General features: G+C 37.5%; 1 protein-coding gene across 2 annotated transcripts in view; it reads left to right on the top strand.

The window, feature by feature from the left end:
* Nucleotides 1-16,680, top strand: part of si:dkey-106n21.1 (solute carrier family 23 member 2) — a 59,144-nt gene extending 42,464 nt beyond the window's left edge. For both annotated transcript variants that reach the window (XM_040026518.1, XM_040026519.1), the window contains exons 9-12: nt 1,709-1,873; nt 3,211-3,319; nt 13,047-13,142; nt 13,223-16,680. In XM_040026518.1, the coding sequence (XP_039882452.1) occupies nt 1,709-1,873; nt 3,211-3,319; nt 13,047-13,142; nt 13,223-13,392 (540 nt within the window). In that variant the 3' untranslated portion in view covers nt 13,393-16,680. The remainder of the gene's footprint in view (nt 1-1,708; nt 1,874-3,210; nt 3,320-13,046; nt 13,143-13,222) is intronic.
* Nucleotides 16,681-24,461: the final 7,781 nt, after the last annotated feature.

Below are 24,461 nucleotides of genomic sequence, written 5' to 3'. Positions count from 1 at the left end.
AAACCCAGGAGGGCATGGAGCTACCTGCCAGAGAGCAGCAGGTAAGCGCATAGCCTCTCCTGATAGCCCTCAGTGTCTACGTGTATTTAAAATTGAGAGGTGGGCAACAACGCCAGGGGTGCGGTGTACACCCTGGTGGTCTTAGTCAGAATAGTATTTCTGAATACACATCACTTCAAATCACATGGGTTAGTCAAAGTCAAATGTACTTATATAGCACATTTAAAACAACAGCTGTTGAGCAAAGTGGTGTACATTTAAAACAATCAAAAGAGATGACAAAAAGCCAGGGAATAAAAGTGGTTTACACCACTTTTAGTGGGTTACACCAACCAAAGACTTCATGGGGTCCCCATCTTAAATGGGATGTTTCCAGCAGGGTAATATACTATGTCCCAACGCACAAAAGTATTTTTAAACTGTTCCTTGAACAACTTGACAATGACATCAATATACTCTATAGGCACCATGTGACAAAGTGGGTGAGAGTACCACTTGTCCATATTCTTAGTTAACATTCTTGTTTTGATTTAACCATATTTCACATGTAATCTGCAATAGGCAAACATCTACTATCCTGGGTTTGTTTATGTTTTGCACTTTTACAGATTATATAATATAACATCTTGGTTTAAATCAATTCCTACAAGTTTGTTAAGTTACCATGTTATTTATTTCAACTGTTAATTTGTATTGTTTAGAACTTACCTTACCTACCTGTCTTCCAGAAACAAAAGGAGGAAATGTAGTTTATTTCCTGCTTTATAGTTTCTGGGTTCATCTGAGGTCACAGGAAGAGACCAAGTGCGGGAGGGGAAGAACTCTTATAATTTAATAAAGTTGATTTTAGAGGGTTTATGAAGAAATAGATTTATTGTTGTAATATGCATTGATTACACCACAGAGTTCATGTTTCCAGTAAAGAGTAGTAGTAGAGGTTTGAATATAATTATGTTCATCTTACCTATGGAATAGTCCAGAGGAGAAATCGTTTGGTTAAGTGGACTATTTAAGCAAAACTCAGGTGTTTGAGAAGAAAGGTTCAGGTCAGTGTAGCTGTGTGCAGTTTGACCTTAATTTCTGTTGATTTAAGTTCAGTTATGTTTATTTGAACTGAGTTAATTATAGAGTTGAGTTTCTTATTTGTTTTTTGTAAATATTATTTGGGTCACAAAATGGTGAATAAATCACTTGCTACACTGGGCAGCATCAGTCTCCTGCACTTCTTTGACCGCCTAAGTCAAGTCCTACCACACACCATTTAAAAAGAACACCCCTGGGAGATTTTCACCAATTACTGAAAGGGACCAAAACCAAGTTTACTTTTGACTACTGACAACATTCAAGATGGATTTATATGTATTATGTATATATGTTTGTTTGTGCATTGGTTAATGGTAATCTAAATCCACTTGTATTCATGTCTTGTTTGAAAGTGCAGGTTACTGTAATTTCAATTAAAAAAATTGCGATTAGTATGTACACACCTGTTAAAAACATGTACACCCTGTCTTATCACAGGACAATTTCAGATATAGTTATTATTTAATATTATGGCATCGAAACGCTTAACCACTCTTCCTGTGTTGTCATGTCACATGTCCAGTGAGCCCCAGAGATTCTTCCAACATCCTTGCAAAAATAATGATGGTTTAAGTTTTCTTGTGTACACCTTACAGTGAGTCCCTGTGCTCTGTTTTTATGTTAGGTTGGTAGCAGGCTGGTCCTCCAGACTACTGGAATTCTGATGATCATCCTGGGAATCTTTGGAAAGTTTGGAGCAATTTTTATCACTATCCCAGATCCAGTCATTGGGGGCATGTTCCTTATTATGTTTGGAATGATTGCAGCAGTTGGTATATCCAACCTCCAGGTAAACACAATTAATTTCACAGCATATCAAATTGCATTTGTCTTTTATTTGGTGCACCTTTTTTTTTTATTCAGAGTAACTAGAGCATAGCTTAATAAGATGCCCTAATCCTTAACCCCTTCAAATAAAACAACACTGCTAAACAAAGCACCATCTCTATTAAGGCTTTCTTGGACTCACTGGTTCCACAGTGAGCGGTGTTGTTAAATCTATCTAGAATACAGGCAAAAACAGAAAATAAGGATCATGTGTGTAATAAAAACTTTATTTGCATTTTGTTGTCATTAACTTGTCTACCATTTGGCACTTTAAGCAACCTTTAAGAAATCTGCTGCACAAAAATGTCTCATTATTGTAAAACTGCTTTGATGTTAGATATTGAGCTTGGCAGTTGTTAGCGCACTGTAAGTGTAATCCATAATACATGAAATTCAATGTAAGTACAGTAATATGTGATTTCAAGGTTAGGTTGAGTGAGTAAGGGTCAATAGTAATCACCTTTCTCGTATCAAGCTATTTCAGTTTGATTACAGCAAACATATTGGGCAAACATACAGACATGAAGATAGTAATTTAATGATATTCCAAAAAAGGTTTTTGAGTGTTTGTTTTTCAACCACAAACATATTTCTTAATGCCTAAATGACAACTGAAAACTAAACACTGTGAATTTTTAGCTGTTATAAAAGTCTCCGACTTTGAGACTAATTAATTGTTGAAAAACATAAGTGAGATGGCGTTTAAGGAAGTACTTGCTAGAAAATACAGTAAATGCAAATACCTTAACTGAATTGTTGCACAACTGTATTATTACTTCCACCCCTCTATGGTATTTTTTTGGCTAAAGAACTCTTCTATCAGTTTTTGTAAAGATGAAAAATGACGGTGTTTTCCCAAGCTATATTTTGTAGTTATTTCGTTTTGTACTGTTGTAACACTATTGTGTATCATGTTTCATATAGGCAGGTAATATAGTCTTATACATACATCCACACACACACAGATATATATATATATATATATATATATATATATATATATATATATATCTACACTGACCTCACTGTGACCCGTGTTAACCTGTCATGACCAAATAAATGTGAATCCCATACCAAAATAGAATTTGGGTCTCTTTTTTTCCTGATTATTCCTAATCTCATTTTAGTGAACTTCCACAGCAGAAATGTCAGCTAGCTGAAACAGATCAACAAAATAATGGCTTGCATCTGAGAGTCAATAAACCAGTTTTAGCAAATTTGTATCACATTATTTCTGTCTCTCTTTCTTTCTTTCTCACCCTATTTCACACACCATCCTGTCTTCTTTTCTCTCTCCAGTATGTGGATCTTAACTCTTCACGTAACCTCGTCATCCTGGGCTTTTCAACCTTCAGCGGTCTGGTTCTACCCACCTGGTTTCAATCCAATCCTGGCATCATTGACACTGGTGATTTTAACACTCACACACACACACACACACACACACACACACACACACACACACACACACACACACTTTTAGGGCTTTAAAATCAGTATTTGCATGAAAGTATAGAAATATAGTTAAAATAATCCACATATTGACTGTGAAACATAGTCTGTCAAAAAGTGTGTGTGTGTGTGGGGTTTTTTTAATGTCAAGTGGTACCATCCAACCTGTGAAAACACACTCAAAGTCTTCTTTGCTTGAATTTACTGAACAAATTAAAATTATTATTTATTTATTTATTTTTTAGTTTACTTTAGTTTTACTCCAGAGCTTCCCAAAGTGTGGGGCCCGCCCACGTATGGGGGCACGGTATGAAAAGGGGGAAAAAAAAAAAACCATGCTTGGACACTGCTAGCACAGGCGCCCACACAAACGCAAAGCAGGAGATGAAGCATCGCTGAATATGTTTCCAAACCAACTTCATTCTAAGCCAAAGACTAGAAAATATGGTGAAGCATATCTGCTCTTTGGTTTCACCTGCACAAGTGCCAAGTTAGGTCTCCCCTGCATAACTGCTTTTCCCTTCGTCGGGAGCAGCGCTGGGCTCTTCAAATCACGGACAAACAATATCCCACATTCTTGATTTTTAGTTCACAAAAACTTGTTGTAATGACTAAACTACTCCTGACATTTTGGAGATGTTAGCTATTTATACAGTAAAGTTACAGTGGGATACAAATAATATCAGACAGATCCTGCCCCTATCCCACAGCTGTTTATGTTTTTGAACCCATTTTGCACAGAGAGGCATTTATTGAAAAATGTATTGATAGCAATGTTGAATATTATTACACAGGAAAAAAAACAACTACACATAAAATGATCACACCGTGACGCCTCTGCCTTTCTAAATAGAGGGACAGTAACTGCGTGTGTGTATGTAAGCGTGTAAAACCTGCAGATGGTCAGATTAACAGTAACAGTATTTTGTCTCTATCTGCAATTCATCTCATGTAAGCAATAACGTGGCGCACAGCGTGACGTGAAAAAAAGCACATTCCTTTGACGTTGCGTGACGAACTCTGTATTCCTCGTCCACACGTAAACGCAAAAAAGGAGTTTTAAAAAAATCTCAGTTTTCGGTGATTCGAAACATCGTTTACGTGTGGACGAAACAGCTGCATTTTCAAAAATACCCGTGTAGGTGCGGACGTTAGCGTAAAAGAGTTAGTAGTTTATTTTCTTACTACCTGTAATTTATTGCAGATTACTTGTATTTGCTTAATTTTTTACTAAATGTTTGAGGTGTGAAATAAACCGCAATGGAGCAAAATATGGGTATGTGTGGTTGGAGGATGTGTTTGTGCGTGCACGCACGCCCGGGGGGGGCACGAACATTTTTCTTGTAAAACAAAGGGGGGCCCAGCAAAAAAAGTTTGGGAACCACTGGTTTTACCTGATTCACTTGTGTTCTTTCAATACGACACTCCGTTTTGGCAGGCTAACGTCAGGACTCGGTTCAACTTTTTAAATAAAAATTAGGAGTTACTTCCACCCAAGGTTGAGTGAAGCTATTTGACATAACTTTTTAAAGTAAATCCAAAAACCTTTTTTTTTGTTGAAAGAACATAAATTACTCCAGTAAACTAAAAAAAAAAAAATTGTTTGTTGAATCTAACTAAATAGTATTCTAAACCAGCCAATAGTGAGGTTTCATTTTTTGAGCTCATCCTTGAGCTTGTGTGCCTGTTTGTGTTTTATTGTTTTTGTGTGTGAAGTTTAAACTACTTTAATTTCTGGATTACTGAGCTGATTTATTATTTTAATATTGAGTTTGACTCCTTGTGATATTGTTGAATATTTGATATCTAATTCCAATATAACATGATGTTCTTATAATAAGTTTCTGTTTTGGCTCATAATTTCTTTGTTTTCTCAGTATCCTGAGCTTTTATGTTATTTTTCTGGTTCCTGTCTAGTTTTCATGCCTCATTCTGTGATTTATTGTTGTGGTTGTTTCCTGAATTGTTTCTTCTTCTATCTCACTCCTCTGCTTTACATCACTGGAGTAACATTGCTCCTTTGTCTGTGTTTTCATGTTAATTTGACTCATCTTTTCTCTCTGTTTAGTATTTTATGTTATTTTCTTTTTTTCCCTCTTGTGTCCTGTGTTAGTTCTGTGTGTTTAGTTTTACCTATGTCTTGTTCCTCTCCAGTCTGTATGTAATCAACTCTTTTTGTATATATTGTTAAAGCATTAGTTGTGTTGCTCCTGTGCAGCTCTGTGTTTTCTTGCTTATTGCTTGTCTTAATTAGTGATGTGTCGGTCGAGAACGAAACGGCTCGTAGAGCAGACTCTTTGAAGTGAACGACGCAAGCCGGGGTTTTCTTCTTTCTCTCACCCTCTCTCTTGCACTTTTTTTCCGCTTCACTCCGCACGCGAGCCTTGTGCTTTGCGCTGGGAAGAGGGGGGAGGGGCGGTAGTTACACTCGCCAGGCACAACAACATCACATTAGAAAGGTGTAGTGATCATCCACAACTATTTTCAGTTGAGGAAGATAAAGGATTCAAAGTTTATTCATGCAGGCCCATATGACAGAGAATGTGCATCTTCTTTATGTTTTCATACTTTTTCATATTTATATTTAATTGTGTTGTGGTTTGCAGTGTTTTGTGTTGTTTCACTTTAAATTTGTTTAAAAGGAAAAAGCTGAAAATTTAAATAGTTAAAAGTTGAAATGTAAATAGTTGGTTTTTGTATTGTATGATTTATTTATTACATTTTATGTGGAGTGAATAAATAAAAGTATATTTACGGTGGCCCCTAGAGACAAAGCACGTACAAACTCCAAAACACGTACGAACTACAAAACACGTACAAAACGCAACAGAAATGCTCCAGGATGCTAGGGGGAGTGTTGAGCTTTTGTTACCTAGTGGCTACACAAGCCAGCAAGTACCAATGACCGGATTTGGTGTGTGGTAGTCTTGTCCTTTAGCGGGCGACCAGCGGCAGTACCAGTACGCTGCTGTAGGTGCCGCAGGTTCTCTTGCTTGACCAACGATTATCTTCCACACTTTTCGATCTAAGGCGATGGTTCTTACAGGTGTGTGGTAGTAACAGGTAAATTAACTTTTTTTTAATTATTTGAATATATATGAGTGCCTGTGTATAAATACACAAACAATACACATATGCTTTCAATTGTGTAATTTAAGTGATCTAGGTAGTGTTTTGGAAGTTCAGTTAACGCTAGAAATGTGCTTTGGACTTTTGTTTATAGCCAATATTAAAGACTCACCATTTGTTGTTCAAGTCAGCCTTCTATGTCCTACATTTGGATTCTGTGTCTATACTCTGTACACCTTGCTACAGTCGACCTGACTGACTGAGTCATTAACTGAGAAACTGTTGTCATTTATATATGTATATATGTTATTCTTAGGACATGAAAAAAAATCAATCCTGTACATAGTACAGTCCTCCAAAATAGTACAAAGTATGGTTAGGGCCTATCAAGCTATAAGCTGCAGAACTAACCTGCTCGGAAGCAGGTTATAGCTCAGTAGCGTATAAAATCGCTGCTCACTGACCAATCAATTTTCCAGAAATTAGTTTCAGATGCATAGATAGCAAAAGTTGTTTTAAGAGCAACTGATATCATTGTCTGCAGCAACTGTGTCACTGCTGTATCATGTTATTAATGTCTTTATACTTTAAATAGTTTTCCTTTCGTTTGTGAAATCAGACACTTTGTTGATAAAACAAAAATCTGACCATGTTTCTAATGGTCATCTGGTTGGTCATATGCCACGTCTTTCATGTGAATGTGTGCATAGCTAGATTAGGAAACCTTGGGCTGACTGAGCTGATAACCACCTTCGTGTGACTGCTTAACACAATTGGCAGGGTAAGTGAAGCCAGGTATTGAATATCATGTGTATGCTGAACTTGTTTCATAGTACATGGCCCAGCTCTGGCACCCCGATGCCCAGGTATCACATGACGAGTGCAGAGAAAAATTCAAGCACAAAAGATATCTGATACCTATAGAGACAGCAAAGAATGTAGCTTGCTAACACACTGTGCTATTTTAGCTTATTCAGCCTGGTTTATAATAATTTATTTCACTGCATAATATCGACAGAATAGGACGATAAAATACACAAGATGGCACATGCACCTGCTCTTTTGTCCATTTAAGCCCACACAACCCATGTCTGTTTGTTATGGCACAGCGCTAGTTTGTTACTATGCATCAATGAGCATTAAAAATGTTGGAAAGCAGCAGTTTCACGTCATTTTCTTCTCAGTTCAGTACACAGTAGCCACTGTACCATGACAAACTCTTTGTCTGTACCCACACTGGGTGTGATCTATCATTTATTTCACCGCCTCCTTTATGATTTTATCTAACAGGAATCACAATAGAAAGTGCTCTAAACATCTGGTGCATAATTGAAGAAACTAAGCTATGGTGCTTTAATAACATTTATAATTGTTCAAATAGTTGTGCTGTGGGACACTTTTGTAAGATTTCTGCTTGAGATATTACACAAGTTTGACCATTTTATTTTTTATTAATCAAAACAAAATCAGTAAACAATGACAAAAAATAAAACATCCAGTGACATAGTCCTCTTACAGTGAATTCCAGGCTGTGTTCCCACAGACACTTAGAGATTACCCTTGAAAAGATGCAGTAGTTTTGCCAGCCTAAGCTCCTAATGCCAAGGTGTTCCAAAATCCCACAGGCCCAGATGGCAAACATTTTACATTTAGTCTTTAGGCTAAAGGTGGCAAATTGTCTTTTAGACTAAATGTGTTTTGGGAATCTTTGGTTTTACCTTTATGTACTTAGGACAGAAAAACATTCAGTTTGGAGTCCAGTCTTTTAACTCATGTTTTATATGGGTTGAATAGGATAAAACCAGCATAACAGCCAGTAGGGGGCACTGATAAGGCTCTTGAGCTTGATTCTTTGTACATCCATGCATGACTTTTCTTCTTAGCACAAGAAGGAGGCTGGGTTGGAATCGCATTTATTTAAAGTGTAAAACTGTAGATGTTGTCGGCAGCTTTGAGAATAGAATTTTAAGGGCTTGGCTTGGTTATATGTGACTTTAGCTTCTTTGGAAAACTTCTACATCTAGGGATGTGCAGATTGCAGAAAACATCAGAAAAGAACCTAATGCTTGAAATATTTTTGGGGGGTTTCTTGTTTGTTAGTTTTTAACAATTAGTCTAGATTTCATTTGTAAAAATATAGTTTTTTTCTATGTTATACTGGAATTTGCTGATTGCAGATATTGCCAACTGAACACTTCAATCAGGTCTCTGACAATTTTGCAAACAATTTAAAGAAAAAAAGCACTGCAACTGCGTAAGTATTTGTAATATGGTAAGCCCATCACATACATCTTATAAAGGTTTCACAGTGCCTAGGTGAAACAGGTCAAATCTATAAAACATTCCAAGGGTATAATCATAGATAACTCTAGGTTTACTTGCACCTCTGTTTATGTAGTGTGCACAAATTCTTCATTGACATTATTGCCTATTGGCCTATTGGTAAGAGGAATGACTAAACAGGGAAAAACAATAGTGAAAAAGCAGAAAGGGGAAAAATAATAATAATAAAGTTAAATGCGAAAGGTGAATAGGGTAAAATTGTTTTGTAATACTTTAAATGTTTTTCTACATTACATAAACATAATAAAATATGCATTCATATGCAACTGATAGATCACTCTCAGCTTACACTAATGCAGTCATCAATCCAAACATTAATCTAATAGATGAAATTACACAATGTGAAATAAATATGATCAGTCAGAGATCTTAGAAGTAAGAGAGTTATAGATCGTCACAGGTTGACAACTGATAAGTACATTATTTTGATGACATTTTGATTAGCTGATTCATAGGCTTTGTGACCACCTCCTATGAAGCGCCATCAAAAGAGCAATCTTCAAGATTAAACAGTTCTTCTCCGCAGACATGAGACCTTGATCCTATGTGTCATGTGATGCTAGTGTCTCCCAAGAAAGTGTTAATCCAGAGTGCAATACTGGGCATGAGGGCTTGTCTGGTTTTCTCTGGTCTAGGCTGCTTACCTCCCAATCCTCTTGGCTTGCCCCCATGTAACTGGCTGTAATCTGCCCAGCTCAGATAAAGCACTCTTGCTCCAGAGTCTGTCCCCAGCCTCAACATTAGCTGATAGCACCAGACAAGAGGAAACCTGTCAATGCTCTTTGTAAACAAACTCTTGCTCATCCCAACGTCTTTCGATGTACAAGCTGTTGGATTTAAAATCAACTCAGTGGATGCCTTGAACTTTTGACTGCTGTCATTTTGGGCAGGAAATATGTGTGTGTTCCTTTGTGTGTATATGTTTTGGGATGGGTTATTTGAACAAGAGTTTTTTTCAGAGTCAAACTACGTCAGCGCTGTTTGCAGTTCTTGATTCAATTCAGTACAACTTCATTATGCAGTTTATTGCCTGAGAAGGATTATGAAAGCACGGCCTTGGACTTGCAGGCATTTCCATTTTGAATGGCCCTCTGTATTCCACCATGTGCTCATGGTCACACATGCCACATGAAAAGCCAACTCTGACTCAGGATTTTAGAGTATCTTAGTGGTCTCTAGTGATTAAAAACGGTGCCCCTTGGTCAACAGAAACCTTTACAAATCCATATATCTAAACATCCGTGGCTCTTTTGTCGATGTCACAGGACACTCTTGTGAGGTGCTACAGGCAAATTGTACCTATGTTACCACTTTGTGTCAACAATGTGGCTTTTATTAAACTACCAGCAAATTTGCTCTTTTAGAATGCTACTACATGTTCTGTTTCTTATTATCCGCTTCACTTAAAATGTCTCCATGTAAAAGATTAATTTACATCAGTTCATCAGTTACAAAAATATATGTATTTTTTACTATTGGCATCAGATAGTAGTTGTTCTTTATTGTTGGCTAGCTGCACTGTAATGGGAAAATTCTCCTGCTGACTGTAGTGTTAGAGTTTGTCAAGCAGTTTAATAAATGAGGACTATGTGCAAAAGAGTTTGTTTGAGTCGGGCTCACGGTTGATTCACCACACAGACAAACTGTCCGACACTGTCCCCTCTGTGTGTGATTTTTGTTGTTAGGTTGAGTGGACAGACTGAGCAGTTCAATCAACTGGCAGATATATGTCTACAAGATGCGATCAGTGCTATTTTATGCAATAAAATAGTTTTTCTTCTCTTAAGCATATCCAACCAGTTTACTACTTATATATCACACAAGAAACTGAAGCATAACTGATAATCCTAGATCGCATGAGCATGTCCACAGGGAGATTTTTTTTGTTCCGTGGACATGCTCATCAAAAGGAGCGAGCTGAAGTGGTTTGCACATCTGATAAGGATGCCTCCTAGGTGTCTCCTGGTTGAGGTGTTCTGGGCATATCCCACTGAGAGGAGGCCCCAGGGCAGACTTAGGACAAACAGGAGAGATTACATCTCTTGGCTGGCCTGGAAGTGTCTTGGTGTTATTCCCCTGGATAAGCAGAGGAGGAGGCTGAGGACAGTGAGTCTGGGCTTCTCTGCTTGGGTTTCTGCCCTCATGACCCTGCTCCTGATAGGTGAAAGAAAATGAATGGAGGGATGGATGGATAGATGAACATACCACTGGATGGTAGGATTTCTGATCGTGCTTTGGTAAGAAACTTAGTTATGTTTGGATGTGCTTGGGTAAAGAAAGTATTTTATGGCATAAAATGGTACTGATCACATCTAGTGGACATCTGCTCTGCTAGCTAATTGCCCCTCTCAGTTTACCCACCAGACAAAGAAAAAACACAGGAATGACAGTATCAGACCACTTTTAAGTTTGAGTTCACCTTGATTTACTTAATCTCTGGCTCTTTTCACAGTGTGCTTTTTTTAATTCTCTCTTCCTTTCATTAAACTCAACCAGTGGTGGCAGGCAGCCACTTCCTTCTTGGACTTTTCTTCCTGTTAAAAGGGGTTTTTCCTTCCCACTGTTGCCAAGTGATTGCTCAAAGTGATTGCTCATTTCATTGTTGGGGTTTTCTCTCTATTATTGTAGGGCAGTGGCTATCAAAGTGAGGTCCCCAGACCTCTAGGGGTATGCAAGGTGCAGATTGGGGGTCTGTGAAAACACATAGTGTCACCTGGCGCATAGTGGCACTTAAAAACATGTGCATCATCTGAGGTTGAGCTAATTAGCACAATGGACTAATATTTGTCCACTTCATCAAGTAATGCAGAAGCCAAACAACCTAAAATTAGAGAGTATGACAACAGTCCCCTCGAGTTTGGCTTTATCGAGAATGTTGATGGAAGACCAAAATGCATTGTGTGTCTTCAAGTGCTAGAAAATGAAGCAATGAAGCCAGCCAAGCTAAAGTGGCATCTCATCTCAAAGCATGAGAGTTATAAGGGGGTCCTTGGAAATATTTTCAAGGTTCTTTATTTGTCACATGCATAGTTATACAAGTATAACACACAGTGAAATGTAGCCTGACACGCTCCTCGACATGTGCAAAAATTGGGGGGGTAGAGGAAGAACCTTATATATATGTATGGGGTCCCTGGCCCCTAAAAGTTTGAGAACCCCTGTTGTAGGGTCTTTACCTTACAATATAAAGCACCATGAAGCCACTTTAGTTTTATTTCTAGAGAACTGAATTGAATTAAACACTTTCCATGGCGTTATTGGTTTTGTCACTAACTAGCTAACATAAACTAATGGGAATCTATTAGCAACCAAACAACCTAGTGACATCACATTCTGTACTGACCCAGATTCCTTCAAAAAGTCAGTCCATTTTTAACTGTATCCGGGAAGTGATTTGAATAGTTATTTGGAAGCATTATCTAGCTTGTCTTTGATTTCAGTGGTCAAGGGAACATATAAGTTACTTATACAAAATATCCTGTTAAATGTGATTTTTTTTAAGTTTTAATAAAGTTTGATAAGATTTAAAAATCCTTTCTCTTGGCACTATCAAGTTTTTAGCCTAATGTGTGAATACAATTAATTAATTTGAAATAGACATTTCTCGGTAAGCCATAACCAGATAACCTCACCAAGTTGATCCACTCTCCAGTTAAAAATTTTATATAAACAAGAGCACAGTGCAACTCCCAGTGAAGGGCAAGTTAAGATACTTTAGTATATTCATTTATTTGTGTCTATGTGAAGTCGAATGTTTTGAAAACCTCAAACAAAGAAAGTTTTTAACTGTCAAAAAATACCACAAACAGTTTACAGGCCACTCATAAAATATCTCAGACAAATCCATCTCAGTCAGACATATAGGGATTCACCCGTTTGCTTCTAAGATGCTTGAATACAACCAAACACCACACAAAAAAAATGTGTATGGTAAACTCAGCAACCGTGGTAAAAGTGCATACCAGGTATTCTGGCTTCCTCACACAGTAAACTGAGTAAGAGTGAATGCTGTCTGTCTCTCTGTGTTGGCCCTATGCTGGACTGGCATGTCAGCTGAGATAGGCTCCAGCACCCTTGTGATCTAAACTGCATAAGAAGTTAAGGAAATGGGTGGATGGATGATTAAGCCTTGATTTAGTTTTAAAAAGAATGAATCCTTGCCTTCATATGGAAGAGGCAAGCGCAACGATAATCTTGTACAAGATTTATAGTTCTTTTATCTTTGGCTAATAAAGGTTAACGACTTGTTTTGTTTGTTCTTGTCTCTAAAGGAATAAAAGAGCTGGACCAATTGATTGTAGTGCTTTTTACCACACATATGTTCATCGGTGGATTTTTTGGATTCATACTGGATAACACCATTCCAGGTGAATGACAGAATACTTGTGTTAAAGACAATCAATTATAAAATAAGCTCTATCATCTAACTTCATCCCATCTTTTTCAGGTACTGACAAAGAGAGAGGTATCAAGAGCTGGCAGGACAAGGTGCAAGATGGAAGCAAAAACATGCATGACCAGTCATGCTATGATATACCTTTCTGCAACAAGGTTTTGAAAAGGTTTAGATGTTTCCAGTGCCTCCCCTTCCTCCCTTCTTACAAGACCACCCAATAGGAGGCAACCATGTAATGATGTGGTAGCTCAGTGTGCAACATTAATGTTGGCCTGTTAGCCCCATTAGAACAAAGAAGTCTTAAGTGGATGGAATATTCTCAATGACAAAATAAGTGTACATGACACTTACCTTATTTCTTCAGTGCTATTACGGTTCATTTTAAACTTCACTGCTGACAGTGTTTTCACAGTGTCACCTTTCTGCTGCAGTTTCAGTTTCCCATTTTTGTTGATCTGGTTAATTATTTCTAAACAGTTGAATCTTTGAAACAAATAGAAGTGTTTCACATTACAGAATTTCACATTCACATTACAGTGTACATTGGCATCAATAGGCAGAGGTCAAGCTGCTGCGGCTTTAAACTGTCATCGTGCTTCTGAAACTATCTTTTAGACTGAAAACCCAGTGGAGACATAAAGCCGCTGATTCTTTAACATTATTAAAATAAAATCTAGTTTAATCTCACTTACCGAAAACAAACACTGAAACAATATTTGTGCTAATTGGTTACTAGTTTGTTTTTATATTATGTTTAATTAATTAATTATATGGATGGTTGCAATTAAAATAGCAATTTATAGGTAGTGCATTTACTGTATAAACATTAGGATGTTTTTCTTTTTTTGCAATATCGTTGATGTTTGTGTCCTGCTTCATTTTCACTGTTTCATTTTGTTTGAACTTGAACAGGTTGTATTAAAATGTGACGAGTTGAGATTGAGGTTGTTGCTTATTAATGTTTTTTATATTAGTGATTATTTTATAGCTTTTTAAGAGTAAACAGTTAATTACAATGATCACGAAGGAGCAAGACCCACAAGCAGGACACCCAAAAATCCAGATCTTTAATCGAGAAAGCTGTACACAGGAAGGCAGAGGAGGCAAACAAATCCAAATATGGCAAAAGTAAAGTCCAAAAAACAATCCAGATGTTCAGACACACAACAAACAAGGAGCAACAAGGGAAAAATTGTGGGCATACAAACAACATACTAGAAATACTAAAATATTTGCAATGTTTGACCAAATCATGGTAATGGCAACTTTAGTTATGTAGCAGAATTCATCATACTCAAATTCAATCTGCTTACTACAGAGAGTAAAAATAAACACAAATCTATATAGGTTTATAATGACAGCTGAAAAATAAATCTTATAATAGTTAAAACAGCTAACATACACATGCTCACACACTCATAGACACTCAGCTTTTGACTTATTGAGTCGTTTTTTGAATGCAGGCACAGCTGTAACTTACCTCAGGTCAGCAGGCAACTTGTTACAAATATAGGAGCACAGTAACAGAAACCACCCTCACGACATGTAGCTCTAATTCGGGGGACACCTGATGTTGTTTAACTGGGTTGCAGACAGTGAGCAGTAAGGCAGCGAACGTTTAGTTCATAAAGTTTAAAATTAACTTTTTGAACTGGGAGCCAATGAAGTACTTAAGCACTTCAGCACATGTTCAAATTTCCATATACGTGTAACGACTCTGGCAGCAGACCTTATTATCAAAACTGTGATCACTGTTCAAAATGATGCCAAGGTTTCTGACTTCTTTACTGTGTTTCACAAGCAGGGAAGATAAATGTGAACTAACTGACTACAAATAATTCTGTTCTAAAAAAAATTCTATAAAGTTTCTAGACATCCAGAGTTAATGTCATCAGTGCAGCTTATTAGTTTGTTAAAAAAAAGTTAGATCATGTTAGGAAAAGGGTTCAGGTTAGGTGAAGCAGTGTCATGTGCATGAGAATGATGGGATATATTGAGATTTTTTATGACAGCACCAAGCAGGACCATGTGGAGGTTGACGTGTAACAGACCGGTGATAGACCCAAAGGAAAATCCTTTGAATTTTTATTTGAGCAGTTCCAAAGCTACGAATTAAAACACAAAAACGTTTGCACTTTTGGTATGATGAGTACCAGTGAAAAACATGACCTGACCAACTCTTAAACCAATTGACTTGTGAGCTGAATAAAAGGTCTGCAGCATTTTATTTCTGCCATCTTTACCTTTCCTTTGTTTCTTCCAGGAACTTTAGGTGGATTATGTATATCTACATTTCTGGCAAAATCAATATAATTAATTATTTGAGAAATTGCATCAGAGAAATTATGCAGCATTTAATGATATGATAACAGTACTTGTAATGTGTGCTTTGAAAGTTTGCTGATAAATATGTCACCTGTGATGCCATTGATGTAATGCTCGTTAATTAATCGGTTGGTATTTGTTTTGACAAGACAAATAAAACACACAATAATGATTCGAGAGAGCAACGTTTTGAACATTTGTAAATGTGACATCAAGGCGTTTGGAAACAATTAGAGCAAGTGTGTGACCTTTTGTATGAATGGGTCCATTCACATGCTATTTGAAGTCAAAACATTCTAATAAAGGGATTGTCTGTTTTATATCACTTTTCATTGTTGCTGTTGTCAGTGTGAATATTTATATCCCCTGAACTAATGATACATCAAATTATGTCAATTAGGGCAATTTATGTTGTATATTTGGAAAGAAATCCATCAATTTCCTCTGAACCGTGTCTAAGGTTAGGGGGATGATATTTAGTGACGAATACAGCAGAATATAGAATTAATTAATAAACCTGAATATTCAAAATCTTGAAAATGGCACAGATTAACAGTTAAAGATTCCAGTACTCCTCCTGTGCAATATTCAATATGCACAACTAATTGTGAATTAGTGGTTGATATTTTAATCGGCGCCAGGGGCAGAGAGACATCCAGTCCTCACCAACTACAAAGGTCAGAGTAGGATTATAAGAATTAATGTGTAAACAGAAATATTTATTTTTTTATCCCAGATAAAAGTCAACTTCCCTCATGTAGAGTCCATTGGCAGTTGGCAGGACTTTACTGCCAGCAACTAGAGTTAACAGCAATAATTGCACAGCATCTACTTTTTTAAAAATATGCTACATTATTTTTTAAATGCTAAAAAAGACATTAAACATGTTATGCTAAAATGTTAAAAACAAAGAAAATGGGTTGAACTTGCATATGTGTAGCAGCATTTACAGTAACCTTTTATATGCATGTCTGTCTCACAGCATGCTGCCCAGTTACAGAGACAGGGCAACTGCTGAGGCAAAGGTTAATTGCTTTAAGATAAACATGGAGAGCTTCTAGAGCCAATGATTAAGGCAGGTTTATGCAGCATAAGAGACTCCCATCAGGGTCTCACAGTATAAACATGTGCTTAAATGCTTAAATCTTTTTGTTAGTGGATTCAAACATAAAGCCTTAGTACTTACAGTATGTGTCTGCACTTCTTTTTGGCTCTCGGGGGAGGCGGACGCACTTTTTCTCCTCTCCTCCCCCTTATCCTTCCTGCTTAGCTCTTATGTCCTTGTCTAGTCTCGTGTTTTTTTGTATTACTTTCCCTGGAACACTCTCTCACAGTCTGTTTCTAAAACCTAAAGAGAATTATGGATTTGATCAACTGGTCTCTGAATGCTATTGACACACTTTACCCTTTTGTGTTACACATTTCGATGTTTTTTTCCTCGCTACCTAGCCTGACCTGTCTCCCCAATGTGATGTTTGTGTATTGTATGTACGGTCGGCAAGGTCTGTCATCTCGGTTGTGGGCAAAAGGCCTGCAACTGACAAATAAAGGCTATCTCATCTCTCATCTCATGTTTTGGTTTTTTTTTTTGAGTTCTTTGAAGTTTATTTTTGACTGATGTTTTGTCTTCACCCCTCCCTGGTCTGAACAGGAATCTTTGAAATCTCTTCCTCTTTCAGAAATACAACCTATGATACATTCTACAGTAAGGACTAGCATTGCATCATTTTCTCGTGTTGTTTAAGACATTTTTGGAGATCTGACATTTTGTGTGATGTTTAATATTTCTGATCAGGCGCATTACAAAAAATATCCATAGCACTCAGTAAAAAGAATGAAATTCCAAAAAGCAGACACTCATTATCCAGCTCCAAGCACTAGGAACAGAGAATAGGGATGAATGACAGTTACTAGTGTAGGATCAATTAAAGGGAGCTCTTGGTGTGCAATTTGTCACTTCTTTCAGAACATTGGTATCTAAGGCTACGTCCACATTAGCCCGGATAGATTTGAAAATGTGTTTTCGTTTTCAGTCATTTTCACAGAGTTGTGCGTCCACATTGCAATGGCCGAAAACGCTTATGTTCCAGTACTGCGCATGCGTGAAAAGCAAGAAGATTCGACCTGCCGCATTTCTGTCTGCCTTTTATTTGCTTTCCGGCTCTTCGAAATGTTGCGGCAGAATGTCGAGGAAAAGCACCAAGTATTTTTTTGTTTTTTGCTGCTGCAAGTAACACAAAAGTACAAAGTTGCAAAAGTGAGTGAGAATTAAAGAATTTGAAGAAAAGCTTTCTGGAGCATGTACAAACTGAAATTAATCTTTAATAGGGCTGTCAAAATTGAGAGAAAACAAAACGACTGCTGTATAATGCCCTCCGCTATCTTAGTTTAATTGGTCACATGACTGCAACACATGACTAAAATGTGTCATCGTTTTCAAAAAGTCTCAGTTTTTGCTGTCCACAGTGCGAAAGCACTGTTTTCAAATGTATGCGTTTTCTGCGTTTTCCTTCAGCGAAAACGCCATCTCAGTGTGGACGGGAGGTCAAAACGTAGAGAAGACGATGCGTTTTTAAACGAAAAAGCATTAGTGTGGACGTAGCCTAAGACAGGTGTTAAAAGTAGTGTAACATATTTTACCAACAGCTTCAGTGGCATAGCAAGTGCAAATCAGGTCACACACTGTGAGTACCATATGTAAAAGCCATGTGGCTAGCAAAAGTGCCAAGTTTGTCAGCAAGTCACCTGGTCAAGGAATAAGCCAGTGGCACAGATAGATATTTAAAATGGTGGTCTACCCTTGCAGCTACACTGGCGCAAAGCTAACATGATTACCAAATCCTAATCAGGATTGAGTTGAATTGACAGATGTGAGCATTCATTATGTGAAGAGACACCTTCAGCCACAATGTTCCAAACGTGAGGCATTACAGAAAGTCTGTCAGGGTATTACCTGCCCCAGGGTTTATCAACCCTTGGAAACGTGACCTGCCTTGAATGCATGCCATCTCTGAGCTCAAAGGTCTCCTAAATGCAGGAGAATAGTAAACTAAGCCTGTCTACTCTATGCAAGCTTGCATTAGTAGTAGGGTCATTAAGAAAGTGAGATACAGGTGCTCATTTGTGGGTTTAAATTTTTTTTTTTAATGTAGGGAGGGGAGGGTGTGTGTTTTGCTTGAATCCCACCATGGAAGTTAAAAAAAAAAAAATTGTAAAGTAAAAGAAATGTACCAGTAAAAAGTACCAAATTCTTAACTTTTTTTTTTTTTTTACAAATAATTTTGTTTTATTAAGTCCTAAAATTAAGAACATTCAGAACAGAAATTTTTAAGAATAGTTTATTTCAAACAAGAGAAAAAAAAGAGAAAAATAACAAAGGCTGCATGAATATGTCTACACAATGTTTATGTTCAAAAACGAGTAGGATGAACTTTACTCTTTTTTTGTTTGTACCCCCAAGTTAACTACACAGACCAAAGGAAATTAATCTGCAAATATAACCAAGACCAACAGATCATGGCTTAGGGCAAAAGATGGTGCAGGTTAGTTTCTCCTTAGTTAAGCTACTTTATACAGCTTTACTCTAAGCTACACCATACTGAACTAATCCAATGGAGGCCAGAAGATTGGAAGCCATTATTTATTAGTTTTCCCTGAGCCTTAGTGATGTTGCAAAGACTGCAACTGGTCATTATTAATAACATGCTTGTTTCTATGTCACCCATGCACCATGCCTCGCTAATTTATTTACATGATTTTTTATTTCACTCCCAGCACAGTAAAACATACTCGTGTTTACTTGGAGTGTTTACATAATTGCATTAAGCCCCTAAAAACTAAAAGATAAAGCACTAAATATAATGTAATATTAGAATAAATGCATGTTTTCTTATGGCTATAATGTAAAAGACATGAAAAATAAAATGCTCATTAAAATTTCGATTCTGAAGTTTTGATGTTCTGTCATTTCCTGTTTAATCTGGGAACTACTTACCTTATTTTATTCCTGTCAGCTCTACTTCCACACTTTGTTCTATTTCCGAAAGTTTTCTGCCACAACAATGTCTAGTCAGACAATCCTCGCTTCAGTATATATTCAACCCTTTGACCTTCTTCCAGCTGCCAGGTTGCCTTGTTACTCTTTACAGGTAACCTGTCCATCCAGTTTTGCATCTTTTTGTTTTTGTAGTTTGATTTTGTTTTCCCTTCAGATGTAGTTTTTAATTGTGTATTTTTTATTTGTTGCTCATGTTTCACTTGTATGACCATTGTATGATTTGTTGCCTGACAATAAAGATCTGGATTGTGGATTTTAATTGGTCTCTAATATCCTGTGTTTAAGTGCTCCACTCATGCTGAAATCATTTTTAATAGAAGTCAACAGGTAACCTGATCCTGGTCCTGGTATAGAGATATTCAAAAAACGAATTATAGCAATGATTCATTATATTACAACTCGACTAAATTTATTAGACATTAGTGAATCATATGTAGAGAATCAAAGTGGTCCATTGTCTTGACAAACATCAGTATATTGGCTTATATTCCAGCTTTAAAATCGTTCCCTAAAACTTGTTCTTAGCATTGGTTAAGGATACAAGTTGTGATAAATTAAATAAATAAGAACCACCTTTACCTGTTAATCAATATTTTTTGTTGATTTAGGTAGGTGTACTTTTTTGAGCATTCAGTTAGTATGAGATATGAAGTTAGATAACTATCTCAAGCAAATCAATATGAGTAACCTATATTTGGCTTGCAGGTAACCTACATTTACTATATATTTGTTATATCGCATACATTAGTAAAAACTGCACTTGTAATGCTTGCCATTTTTCCTAGAAGATCATTTTAAATAAAAAAGGGCATTTCTCTCTTTTTCCATCACATTCCAAAGCGATGTGGAAAATAACAAAGTGATTGTCAGTTGCAATGTTGATGTTGGACGTAATACAGGAGCAACACCAACCCAGAGATATCAGATGCAGCAACCTGATGTCCCTTTTTCATAAAATCCTAGACAGAATCCATACAATAACATGTACCACTGGCATTGTTGTTGTTGCCAAGCAGTAGACGTTACAGGAAAAAAGAATGATCTAAGTTTTTTCAAGAACGCTTTTTCCCTTGACGGGGAATTTGCAAAATATTTTGGTATATTAAATTCCTGATGGCTGATACTGCTGAGCTCAACAGCATCGTATTAGATGAATGTAAATACAAACAGAGCCCCTTTCTGAGAAAAGTAACAAATGTAAACCTTCTTATTCCTTAACCATCATTAAAGTAATGTAAAGACATTATCTTATTTATTGTTAAATAATTTCATATGTGTTTTACTGCAAAGGACTACCTTCATATGTTTCCTGGCAATGTGGTCTTGCCCATTTACAGTTGTCTCCTACCTCTGTGTATTTACTCCTTTGTCAATTCCCAAATTGCTTATGCATAATTCCTCTCCTCTAATTCTCTCCTTGTGTTTAGTCCATCCTGCTAACTGTGTACAGGGAGGAGGGAGGGGAGTCTGTCCAATTATATTTGTGACTCTGAAAATGGAGGACTGTGTATAAAAATGTCTGTAATTCTGAAACAGTTATTGCATTGTTTTTTATTAAAGCCTTGAATTAAACTTAAAAATCTGCCCCTCAATCACCACTGTGGTGTACCATTAAAAATCGCTGGTAAGAGTGCATACCATTGCCTTGCCGGTATAGGAAAAACAAAAAGACACAGACACACATGAATTAATTTTAACACAAGCATGTGTTAATAATAAAGTGCTCTAGCATGAACAGAAATTAGCAGAGACATAAAATATAAATAAGGGACTTAAAGCTCTATCAAAGCATTCTCAGTACTTCATCTTTTTTCACCCGGGGTGTTAATGTAGTAAATAACAAATCCGTGAAGGACTGTAGAGCAGGAAGCAGGGAAAACAGGCAGTTTTATAACAGTAGCAGACCTACAGGGATCAAGTACAAGGAAAAGAGAGACAGAGAGCCTCTTTATTTTGTGCATCCTCATTTGCTCTTTCTTCTGTCCTCCTGTCTGTTACCTATAAATCAATCTTGTTATGCCGTGTTGAAGGATATCTTGGTTCTTAAAATATATCTCAAAGAGGAGAGAGGCTTGCTGGATGAGGTATAATTCTTTGTATCTTTGAGACTTAAATGAGGAGGTCCAAACTGCAAGAGAGTACAAACCACGGTGAGAGAAACACCACAGAAACACCTTCTTTTTAGTCAAATGCTGTTTTCAGTTATTTAAAATGACCATACAGTGGGGCAAAAAAGTATTTAGTCAGCCACCGATTGTGCAAGTTCCCCCACTTAAAATGATGACAGAGGTCATTAATTGTCCCCAGAGGTACACTTCAACTGTGGAGACAGATGTGAAAAAAAAATCCATGATTCACATGGTAGGATTTGTAGATTTTTCGTTTGGGTGGTAGTATTTGTCGTCCAGGAATCTGGCTCTCACAGACCTGTAACGTCTCTGTAAGAAGCTTTTCGGTCCCCCCACTCGTTACCTGTATGAATGGCACCTGTTGAATTCATCATCTGTATAAAAGACACCTGTCCACAGCCTCAAACAGTCAGACTCCAAACTCCGCCCTGGCCAAGACCAAAGAGCTTTCGAAGGACACCAGGAAAAGTATTGTAGACCTGCACCAGACTGGGAAGAGTGAATCTACAATAGGGCAAGCACTTGGTGTGAAAAAAAAATCAACACTGTGGGAGGCAATCATCAGAAAATGGAAGACATACAAAGACCACTGATAATCTCCCTCGATCTGGGGCTCCACGCAAGATCTCATCCCGTGGGTCAAATGATCCTGAGAAACGGTGAGCAAAGATCCCAGAACCACACGGGGGACCTGGTGATGACCTGCAGAGAGCTGGGACCAAAGTAAACAAAGGTCACCATCAGTAACACACTAAAACGGCAGGGAATCAAAATCCCGCAGTGCCCGACGTGTTCGCTGCTGAAGCCAGTGCATGTCCCGGCCCGTTCTGAAGTTTGCCAGAGAGCACATGGATGATACAGCAGAGGATTGGGAGAATGTCATTGGTCAGATGAAACCAAAGTAGAACTTTTTGTTATAAACTCAACTCGTCGTTTTTGGAGGAAAAAGAATACTGAGTTGCATCCCAAGAACACCATACTACTGTGAAGCATGGGGGTGGAAACATCATGCTATGGGGCTGTTTTCTGCCAAGGGACAGAACGACTGATCCGTGTTAAGGACAGAATGAATGGGGCATGTATCGTGAGATTTTAGCCAAAACCTCCTTCCATCAGTGAAAACTTTGAAGATGAAACGAGGCTGGGTCTTCCAACATGACAATGATCCAAAACCACACCGCCCGGGCAACAAAGGAGTGGCTCCGTAAAAGCATTTGAAAGTCCTGGAGTGGCCTAGCCAGTCTCCAGACCAACCCCAAGAAAATCTGTGGCGGGAGTTGAAAGTCCGTGTTGCTCGGCGACAGCCCCAAAACATCACTGCTCTCAGAAGATCTGCATGAGGAATGGGCCAAAATACCAGCTACTGTGTGTGCAAACCTGGTAAGGACCTATATAAACGTTTGACCTCTGTTATTGCCAACAAAGGTTATGTTACAAAGTATTGAGTTGTATTTTTGTTATTGACCAAATACTTATTTTCCACCCTGATTTACGAATAAATTCTTTACAAATCCTACCATGTGGATTCATGGATTTTTTTTTCACATCCTGTCTCTCACAGTTGAAGTGTACCTCTGGTGCAAATTACTGACCTCTGTCATCATTTTAGGTGGGGGAACTTGCACAATCAGTGGCTGACTAAATACTTTTTTGCCCCACTGTATATGAGATCAAACTTTCAATCCATCTCAAAAAAAGGAAGCTGCAATGTCTCATTTTCATCATTTATTGTTATCTTGACTCCTCTCTCCTTATGTCTCTTTTTCACCTCCATTCTCAACTTCTTTCTGGAGGGACTAAGACTAAAAGAGAGAAAGTAAGGAGAGGATGTCTCCTCTGGCCTCCATTCTCCTGCATGTGGCCAATTTAAGGCAATCTTCACACTGCAGGTCTTAATGCTCAATTCCCATGTTTTGATCAAATCAGATTTTTTTGCAACCACAAATAAATGTGACAGCAAACGCGCTCTAGTGTGAACGGTTCACGGCCCTCAAAGTGGCCCGCTTGAGCAAAAGAAGACGTCACACACACAGCGCGCTCTGTTTACGGAAGTAAAAATGGCAGCTACAGAGCTAGTAGGTGTTGCTGCAGCAGTCTATCAATGTCTGCACAGTCGTAACCGGCAGAATTTTGACAAATTTATTAGAGAAAGAAGGACACTGAGAAAATAGAGAGCCCGTGCTTTAACAATGGCCGTCTTGTTTGTCTTCTCCAGCGCTGATAATTGGCGTCTGTCTTGTGTCAGTGAAGTAAAAGACGGATTTAATGCGACATGACCGTTCAAACAGCAGTTGCTTTCTAAAACATCAGATATGTATCGGATTCAGTACCACATAGGAAAGTGACCTAGGTTGGATTTGAAAACATCAGATTTGTGCTGTTCACACTGTCATACCATGATCGGATATGGGTCGCATAGGGTCAAAAAAGATGGATTTTATTAAACTATTATTTAATATTTGATCATAAAATATTTTGATCCATAAATAAAAGGGATCAAAATATTTGATCCTTTCATGTTTTTAAGATGGTTCTTTTCTTCATGTACTGATATTGCAGCAGTTTGAGGTGTGCTCCTCTGTTATCAGAAGTAGAAAATAAAATAAACATTTTATTTATTTTATTTATATGTATCAAATCTGTTGAAAAAACTGAAATATTTCTGGTATTCCTTGGCGATGGAGAGCTCCTTGTTTATTCCTCTCATAATTTTTACGAATGTTAGGGCATGTAGCAGTAGATTAGTATATGTTTCAAATGCACTTAATTCCTGCACTCA

This window comes from Simochromis diagramma, unplaced genomic scaffold, assembly GCF_900408965.1.
Source record: "Simochromis diagramma unplaced genomic scaffold, fSimDia1.1 OVJJ01000293.1, whole genome shotgun sequence".
NCBI classification, from domain to species: Eukaryota; Metazoa; Chordata; class Actinopteri; order Cichliformes; family Cichlidae; genus Simochromis; species Simochromis diagramma.
Note: the sequence above shows the minus strand (reverse complement) of the source record. Positions and strands in the feature narration are given on the sequence as shown.